Genomic DNA, 9,526 nt, shown 5'->3' on the forward strand with positions numbered 1-9,526 from the left:
TCTCAGCTTTTGGGAAAGGCAGACTTGATGACGTGACAAAAAATAAAGCTCCTGTAGGTACTCGTTTTAATAAAATCTAAATTTACTTAAAAAGTGCTTATGGAAGCCCGAAGTCGAAATTATGAGTTTTAAAGTCCTAATTATGAGTAATTAGGAGTTTTAAAACTCATAATTATAAGCTTAAAACTCGTAATTGTGGGAATGTAACATTTACAAAATATGAACCTTATCAATTTTGATTAAATGAATTTGGTATTTTAATAATTTCCTCAAACCAGCAAGGGTTGTGACCAAACTAGCACTCTGCTCAGACCACGGAAGATGAGCGCTCACAGACCCAGACCAGAGCTCATGAGTGGCCAGAATAGCGCTCACGGCATAAAACAGTGGTCAGATCAGCGGCCCACTGACTTGTTCAAGATGCCAGAATCTTTACTAGAGCTTAATTTATTCATTTATAAAAGTATGTAGGTGATAAACACAACAGTCCTCCTCCTGTCTCTTCTGCTCTGTGCACTGACTTGCAATGTGCGCATTGGCTACAAGCTTAATTAAGACTTTAAAACTCCTAATTGAGTTTAAAACTCGTAATTAAGAGATTAAAACTTCTAATTATAAGTTTTAAACTCCTAATTATGAGTTTAAAATTCGTAATTATGAGTTTTAAACTCAAAATTTCAACTTCCTGTGGGGCTTTTATTTATTTTTTCCATGGCGGAAACGGGCTTCCATAAGTACTTAATAAAGCAAAACATGAGCCTTATCGATAATATAACCAAACATATTCTCACCCATCGGCCCTCTTCATCATTTAGGCCAAATATTTGAGCCATCTTCAGTTATGTTTGCTCTGGTCAGAAAAGACTATATTTGAACTTGTGTAGGAATATAAGGCTAATATACATTGCACGCATTGTCTCAATACATATTTGGAAAATATATATACAAAATACAAATACATAAAAACATTTTGAGTAACTGGTACACAGGTAGTTTCATTTGGTTTTAAGGATTTAGGATACTGTACTCTTGGGGCCTACATAGTACAATAAATATTGCTGAAATAAATGAAATGTAATACTGCTAGTTATTAATCATTTAAATATGAATAATTATTTAAATACATTATGCTAAAATGAAAATATTCAGCCTTAGACTATTTCAATATATTCCCTATTCACATTAAGACACAAATTGTTTCAAAGTTTCTGGCGTGATGAAAACCCTGCTGCATTTGTCCTCATATTGCATAGAATTGGATATTGTAAACTAATTGTGAGGAAAGGGAAGCAATGAAACTAAGTATTATTCCAAACAAAGCCTACATAGGTTTAATAAACTATGTGAAAAACGTGCTGCTTTGAGGAGAATTGTAAAACCATTAGATCATTAGTTAGGGCATTGATTTCCATGCAAACACACTTTGTGTGTGGAGGAAATGGCAAAGGACTGAACTGGAACAAGACTAAGGGCGCGAGGTGTGAAGTTTCACAAGTCCACAAGCAAGTGTACACAAGTACATGGACTGAGAAATGGCCCTGATCTCCAGTCTAATATTGTTGTTTTAAGGAACTGAACCATTAAAACATAATTGCATCATTATCCACTGTGCACAAGGTTTAAAAGCCCAAGGACGCAATAGTATCAGTGTGAGTGGGGATTCAACCACCAAGAATGATGGCAGTTACATTTCAGCAGAAAACAGACAGCCTCACATGAGGCTATCAAGATTTGAGTTGCTATCCTCCAGCACCTGCAGCCAATCATGAATCAGTGCTAGTGCAGCCTCTGCAGCTCAGTGAGTGAATTCTGGAGGTTCTGAGCTTTCACATGAGGTGTGGCCTGTCCATATACTGAGAATGAGAAAAAAATGTGTTCTATCTGCAGATTAATGCTATGTTGTGATTGTATGTTTTTAGAACAACTTGCATAAAGTTCCTTTAATTTAATTTACTAAATTATTAAATCTTCATTTTCAGTGTTATATATATTTGTGATAGATAAGATACCATCAAAAAATAGATCCAAGCTGCCCTTAATCTGTGTACAAGACCACCCATGAAACAATGCTATACACATTTTTATCATTTGACTAAAATAACTTAAAATTAAAAGTTGTTACGGGTTTAGTTAGTTAAGTAAGTAAATATAATTGATAAAATCTTGACTAAAGTATAATTTTCATCAGAAGAACTCAAACTGATTGTGTGCGCTGGGCTTGGCTGGTTCGTCAGAGAAGCTGGAGGCCTGTGATGAAATCCGACCGTGGTTTGTTTGATAAGAACATAATGGGATTACGAATGGGATTTATAATGGGATTAATGAGGCCATCTGGAGTCAAAGGGCTGTAGCTCCAGGCTGTGAGCTGGAGCACAGGGCCAGGAGAGAAGAGGAGGGAAGATGAGAAGAGAGGAGAGAAGGGGAGAGGAGAGGAGAAGAGGGGAAAGGAAAGGGGAGAGAAGAGGAGAACCGTTTCTCTCTGCCCCTCTCTCCTACACCCTCTTTCTTTTGCCTTACATTAACCCTCCTCTGAAAGAAGAGGCCAATCTCAGGTTGTGCAGAAACATCAAATAATAATTACAGTACAGTCATAGCGTGTCATAATCATGTAGTAATCCCCAAGTATGAATGTAAAGGTAATTTAATTACAAATATTGTGAAAAGAAGCATCAAACTTTTTTCAACAATTATTGACACCATGACCAAACAACAATATATTACCGGTATTTAATTTACTTTGATTCAGATTTTCTAATAGATCAGCATTCCTCTAGTGAACAGTTTTATCAAATCACACTTTCTGAATGAAGAAAGTTAAAGTGACAAAAAGACACATTTTAGGGTTAAGATAATTTTGCTCCTTACAGTTATAATTTTTGATTTCTTATGATTATACAGTGCAAGTCATGATGACCAGTTAATCGAATAATGCTGACATCCTTATTGACATTACATGGGACATTCACAGAACGACGAGAGCCCATTAAGGCACGTGTCATATTTTAATTTGTAACAAGTAATATATTTTGGTCAGGGCTAATAAGGAACAGAACAGTGTTGTAACTAGTTTCAGGATTCTGAGCGAGCTTCGTCAGCTGTTTGAATTATAGTGACATGTAACATGTGGCTCCTGTGAAGTACTTAAACAGAGGGATATACTATTAAGAGAGAAGGTTGTGTGATTCCCAGTCTCCTTCTGTGTCTGTAGGTCTTGTTTTATTTCCATCTTGAGGGCATCCTCTCACAGTTTGCAGTTTCATCTTTGGACGTCCCTCCATAGCGCCCCCTCCTGGTGCTCAGGGCTACTCACCAGGTCACGTCAATGTTGACATCAGACAGACACTGAGCCAGGTGACTATCCCGGTCCAGCTGCGAGAGTCTGCAGAGAGCACAGGGTCACAATTGTTCAACGTTTTACTTTATTTGGCTTTCAATAGTACTTTTTTAACATAAACAGTACAATGTACAAACTTCGAACTACTACCATATAAAACAAAAATAGTTACTAATAGAGGATTGGCTGTAGACCTCTCATTTGGAAAGACCATGATCACTGAGCATTAGAAATGATAGAATCTTAATCTTAATTAAAATCGGATTAACTGCACAGCCCTAGATTCTGGACAATAGTACTGCAAAGATTCATGTGAATAATCATGACTCTAGGTCTGTTGGTCCATGATGTCTTAGTCGTCCAAAATTTCTATTACATGTAAATATCTAGTTTCACTATAAATATTTATTTTTGCCTCAAATCCTGTGAGTTTGTGGTCATGTGAGTGTAGTTTGGATCTGATCATACCCAGGCCTGTCACAATAACAAATGTTGAAGCATGATATGTTGGTAGAGAGATATACAGTTGTCAGTCACTATAACATGGTTCAACTTTCGCGGTATCACTGTTTCACAGATTTTTTTGAATTTGAAAATTTGCATACTTTTTTTACAGCGTATGAACATGCATTGTGTTCTGCGTCCGGATTGGCTAAGGGACTGTATACCATTGTCAATCAATCTCCTCTGTGCCGCGTCTCCTGTACAGTACAGAATGTGTTCAGCCAAATTTACATAAATGTTTGATCACAGTGTGACTCTGAAGTGCTGTATGTTTGCAAGTTTTTTCCCCGACAAAATCCACAATGTCGATGAAACATTGTGCACCGACAAAGGCACCTACGAAGGTTTGAACTTTGAGAGAATAGAACAGCAGTGGGGGCTAGGTATATGCCACATTTTATGGTCACTTGTGGCTTGCCATTGGCCTCAAGGGCTGTTTTCCACAACCTCATCGAGTTCATAATGAAAGCTCTTAAGAGTCCTGTTGATGTTCAGCTCCAGGCATTTAACGATGCATGTGTGTGGCATTGAGTCGTAGGCTTTCTTGTAATCAATCCAGGCAGTGTACAGGTTGGTCTGAGGGGTTCTGCAGTCTCGGGCCACTGTTCGACTACCATGAGCTGGTGTTTAGCTCCCCTGGTATCTTTGTCGATGCCCTTCTGTGCTGTCCTCATGTATTGATTCATGTTCCCACTTATCTTAGCCTCAATGATGCCTGACATGAGCTTTCATGTTGTGGAGAGACAGGTTATTGGCTGATAGTTGGATGGGAGTGTAACCTTTGAGGGATCCTTCTGGATCAGGATCATACACACTTTGGTTAGCCATTTAGAGTGAATCCCATCCCTTAGCAGCTGGTTAATCTGTGCTGCCAGACGCTCGTGGAGAGCAGTGAGTTTCTTTAGCCAGTTGGCATGGATCATGTCAGGGCCTGGTGCAGTCCAGTTTTTCATACCTGAGCCTCTTTCCTGGATGTCTGCCATTGTGATGGTGACTTATTCTGTTCACGGAGGTTGCTGTAGTCTTCTCTCAGATCACCCAGTCACTGTGCATTGTTGTTATGTGATGCCTCTATCTCCCATATGCCTTTCCAGTACTGTTGTTTCCAGCTTTGGTGGGTCTGCTGTGGTGTCATTACCCTGCCATTGAGCGTATACATTCACCAGTTGTGTTCCGAACTATTATCTTGTGTGTACCTCTTTAGGCAGCTGGCCAAGACTTGGAGCCTTTGTTTGGTAGTTTCCATTGCTTCAGGTATGGGCATCTAGCTATATCTCTTGGGTACTTGTTCTTTCATTGCACCTTTCCTTTGACAGGTGGCTCACTTCTAGCTGCACTGCCTTGATTTTAGTCTCTAACCGTCGTTCCCATGGTGGGTTTTGTGTCTCATGGCTCCCATGGTTGCTCTTATAGCCAAGCATCTCTAGGATCACTGTTTACTAGCTGATTGGTTTCTGTGATGGTTGAGGTAGGGATCGCTCTCAAATGCTGCGGTCACATCAAGGAGACTTTCAGATGGTACTTTACTTTACTTATCTTTCAGGCCTCTGCCTCTGAATGAGGCAGAGGCTTCAATCTCTGGTTGGGGAGTTCATGTTAACTTCCCTCTGACCTGGCGTCCTAGCTCCCCCTTGCCGTAGCATTTGTGTTGTACCTCATCAATCTCAAATCATGATTTGTGGATTTTTGAAAACTGAGCTACTAGTTGCTTAGCTGTAAGCTTGGACTGTGGGTTTCGAAGTAACCACTTTTTCCACATCCTGTTCATGTAACCCTAACCCCTCTGACTCAGGTTCATAGAGTAGTAGCATTCCAACAGAGCCTTGTTCTCTCCATTTCCGTATTGTTCTAGTAGCCCATTTCTTATAAAGGTGCTGTTCCCCAGCACCTGACAAAGACCTTATTTGGCCAGTTGACTAATTCTCTAGCTAAAATAAGTGTTTGACTAGGTGACTACTAATCACTGACTATTTTTGTGATTGTTAAAATTTTTTTTACTAACCTTTACTTGCATTTCTACTTCACAAGTGATCATACGGAAATAAAATTGAATTTCTCATGAGCTGCTGGAGGTGTTTCAGATTTATGCTGACTGAATACTGACTGAAAACATAAATAATAAATTCAACTTGTAAAATTACATTCTGTTGTCCTGTTGACCACTCCCGTGTCCTTACCCCAGACTGAAGACCATCAAGCACATGGGGCAGCTCGCCAACAGCTCCTCTGCTCCTTCTGTCCCCCCTGTCCCTCCTGCCCCCCCTAACCTTCCTATCCTACCTGTTTCCTCAGTACACAACATCTCAGTCCCCCCTAACTGACTGGTCCTCCTTGTCCCCTCTGTCCCCCCTGTGCTTTCTATTCTTCCTTTCCCTCCTGTCCCATCTGTATACAACATCTCTGTTCTCCCCGTCTCTCCAGTCCCCTTTATCCCCTCTGTCCTGCCTGTCTCTCCTGTTATCCATGTCCCCTTCATCTCACCTCTTTTATTCGTCCCTCGTGCCCCCCCTTGTGCCTCCTCTATCCTCCCTGTTCTCTCTGTAACTCCTAGCCTCCCAGTCCTCCTCCATGGCCCCTCCATCATCCCTGTCCCGTCCGTCGTTCCTGTCTCCTCTGTCCTCCCCGAAGTCCATGGTGCATCTCTGCCCCTTTGGCTCTGTGGAAGTAGAGCTTTAGGTGCGCAGGTGTCCCTCTGCTGGATTAAAGGTGCCACAGCAGCAGTGTCGGGGGACAAGAATATGTCTTGGCTGTCCAAACAGTCCATGGGTGCGTCAGACTCGGGACATGACTGGACAGAGGAAGAGGGCTCTGGAAAGGGGGGGATCTCATCAGTAAGGCCCCAGTGTGCAGGGGAGGGACGAGGCAGGGGGGTCTGAAACAGGTTCAAAACACAAGTTATAAATGTGAATCTGTGCGTTTCATTTTATAATACTGAAATGTAACTCAATACTTCAAACCTTTCTCATATAGATTACTTCATATAAGAAATGTTTAAAGAAGACCTATTATGGTTGTGTCTGCTATTGTTATAAACTACACCCATGGATTTAAAATGTCCAAATAATAACATAATGATGTTATAATTTGGATATTTTAAATCACAATAGTGATAAATCCAGAAAGAAAGAAATCCAGTGACTTTCAGGTTGGAAAATTGCAGTGTCAAATGAGGATTTAGGAGCGGATTCCGGCCTACCCCTTTACATACGACACTGTGAATGGCATCACAACAAATTGCTGCTTGCTTTTGGCCCCTCCTATGGATAGCTCCACATCACATTAGCGAGCATTTGTAACAAAATGGCTATTCAACACTGCTGAATCTTACGCTTATCACCAATTAAGAAAATAAAATTGGAGCACTAAGTATTTACAGAGCAGTGGCCGGTTAAAAACGTGGTGGAGGTCAAAACGGGAGTAGATCGAAGCAATGATGTCTTGAATATAGGAGAATAAAGATTACTCAAACATGCATTAATCACTCCAAATACAACTTTGAGTGATTAAATGGTGAGGGGAAACAGCTATAACATGCTTGAAAGCTCTGAAAATTTTGCAGACTATGTCTCCTTTAATTTTTATAAAGTGACTGTCAACTATAACTGTGAGTTGTGTGCAGCTTACAGCAGCAGAGGGAGGGGGTAGCTCAGGCACCTGTCCCGAGGGGTCATGAAGCTCCTGCAGGATCCAGCTGAGTGACAGCACCCATAGTCTGTCCACCCCAGAGCAGAGAGAGCCCAGAGCAGACGCAGGAGCAGGGCCAGGGGCAGGGGCAGAGACACAGGCAGGGCCAGGAGCAGAGGGGAGCACTGGCCTGGAGAACAACAACAAATGTCATCATTTACAACAGAGGCTACTCTTGTCTTTCCTTTGGCCTATTCTATTGGTGGGTTTTAGATGACATCACAACATTCTATAATAATATTTAATGCAAATGGAGGCAGCTAAAATGAATATTAATCATGAATTTGATTTATAATCCAGTGAGTTCCTAGGTCTAGTCACTCTATCTCTGTTTTCAATGTGATGTCATATTCTCAAATGGTGGTGAGAGCCAAACTTTCCTATCCATGAGTCCAGAAATATGAAAATTAGGACCGTTGCCATAGCAATTAAACATTTAAAAACTAAATAGTTCATACTTTGGGAAAAAGTAACGCTGAAATAATGCTGTTAGCATGCTATTTTCAAAAGAAAAATACAAAAGGTAAATTCACTAATGTTGAACTGGATCATTTCTATCAGTGACTAGGTCCAAGAACTCACTGTATTACAACAAAAGTCGTAACTTTAATAAAAGTAATTCATAACTTTAGCTGGGTTTCAGATGACATCACGGCATTCTATTGACTGATACTATTTTATCATTTTAGTTGCCCCCATCTGTATTACAGTTAAAATGCAGATTTGTGTTGAGTGAGACCTTGGGTCCAGCCACTGATAGAAATTATCAGGTTCAACATTTGTGCATTTACCTTTCAGATATTTTATGGCAATGTAATCAATGGAGAAAACTGTCTCCTGCCCTCATCTGGGAAACTGAAAACCAGCACAATTTTCCCCGGGTCTGCCCCGGGTCTGAGGCGGCTCTTACCCTGCAGCCTGCGCGTCTTCTCTCTCTGACCGCGGTCTCACACCCCGCTGTTTCTCCGGGTAGGGCAGCTCGGGATTCGCACAGGACTTCTTTCGTTTGAGCTTCAGTTTGCGGTGGATCTGGCTCATTTTCACCTCTCCATGCGCGCACACTTCGCGGATTCTTTTCAAAACAGAACTTCCGTGTTCGTCTGCGTACACCGCATCCTGTTTCTAGTCTCTTATTTAAGATCGCCCATTTCCGCCAGTAAATAAGAAAATAAAAGCCTCACAGGAATTTATTTCATTTATTTCCTTTAGACTCACTGCAGGCTGATGCTGGCATATGGAGTATGGTAGCTGTCAAATGTTGAACATTTATGCAAACGACTATCGAACATCGCTTAAGCCATGTCTCAATTCGCTAAAATGCCCTTAAATGCAAGGTTGTTTTTTTTATTTTTATTATTTATTTATTTATTATTATTATTATTATTATTATTATTATTATTATTATTATTATTATTATTATTATTATTATTATTATTATTATTATTATTATTATTATTATACAATTAGATTAACAGTTAACAATAGAAAGTACAGAACAACAAAAGAACACAGAATACATAATGCCAGGGGGGTATACAAAAAAAAAAAAAAAAAATTTGATCCACTGTGACATTTAACAAAAATGTTTAAAGACATACAGCTTTCAAATGTTAACATCGCTTTTTTGTTTAAGCTTTTGGAAATAGTGGAAATGTACGATTCTATTTGATTAATTAAAACAGGAAAAAATAAGGATGCATAAGAAAATTTAGATTTATGAATATAAAATTTGCCAAATATAATAATTAAATTAATTGCTATTTTTTATTTGAATCTAAGTTTTTATCATGTATACCAAAAATGATATGTTCAAATTTTAGTAAAAATTTAGAATCAATATGTTCTTTTATAAATTTTAAGCAGTCTTTCCAAAAGGACTTTGTAATAGTGCATTCCCAAAAAAGATGACATAGTGTTTCAGGGTGTTCTTTACAAAAAGTGCAATTGGGGTCAATTGTTTTGATATATCTGAGCATAAATTGATTTGTCGGATAAATTCTATGC

The 9,526-nt window shown here is 39.6% G+C and overlaps 1 protein-coding gene across 1 annotated transcript; it reads right to left on the bottom strand.

Moving 5' to 3' along the window:
• Nucleotides 1-2,984: 2,984 nt before the first annotated feature.
• Nucleotides 2,985-8,624, bottom strand: si:ch73-70k4.1 (uncharacterized). The gene is made up of 4 exons (XM_055223078.1): nucleotides 8,433-8,624; nucleotides 7,463-7,652; nucleotides 6,016-6,710; nucleotides 2,985-3,379 (listed from the first exon to the last, which is right to left on the bottom strand). The coding sequence occupies exons 1-4, from the start codon at nucleotides 8,558-8,560 to the stop codon at nucleotides 3,307-3,309; spliced, it is 1,086 nt and encodes a 361-aa protein (XP_055079053.1). The 5' UTR covers nucleotides 8,561-8,624; the 3' UTR covers nucleotides 2,985-3,306.
• Nucleotides 8,625-9,526: the final 902 nt, after the last annotated feature.

Source organism: Periophthalmus magnuspinnatus, chromosome 7, assembly GCF_009829125.3.
Source record: "Periophthalmus magnuspinnatus isolate fPerMag1 chromosome 7, fPerMag1.2.pri, whole genome shotgun sequence".
In the NCBI taxonomy this organism is placed as follows: domain Eukaryota; kingdom Metazoa; phylum Chordata; class Actinopteri; order Gobiiformes; family Gobiidae; genus Periophthalmus; species Periophthalmus magnuspinnatus.

Excerpts from the sequence above, each read along its gene's own strand:
- si:ch73-70k4.1 (XM_055223078.1), bottom strand. The coding sequence starts at position 8,560 with ATGAGCCAGATCCACCGCAAACTGAAGCTCAAACGAAAGAAGTCCTGT. Across the intron at positions 6,711-7,462 it reads TACCCCCTCCCTCTGCTGCT|ACCCCCCTGCCTCGTCCCTC; the intron begins GTAAGCTGCACA and ends AACCTGTTTCAG. Across the intron at positions 3,380-6,015 it reads TTGATGGTCTTCAGTCTGGG|ACTCTCGCAGCTGGACCGGG; the intron begins GTAAGGACACGG and ends TGCTCTCTGCAG.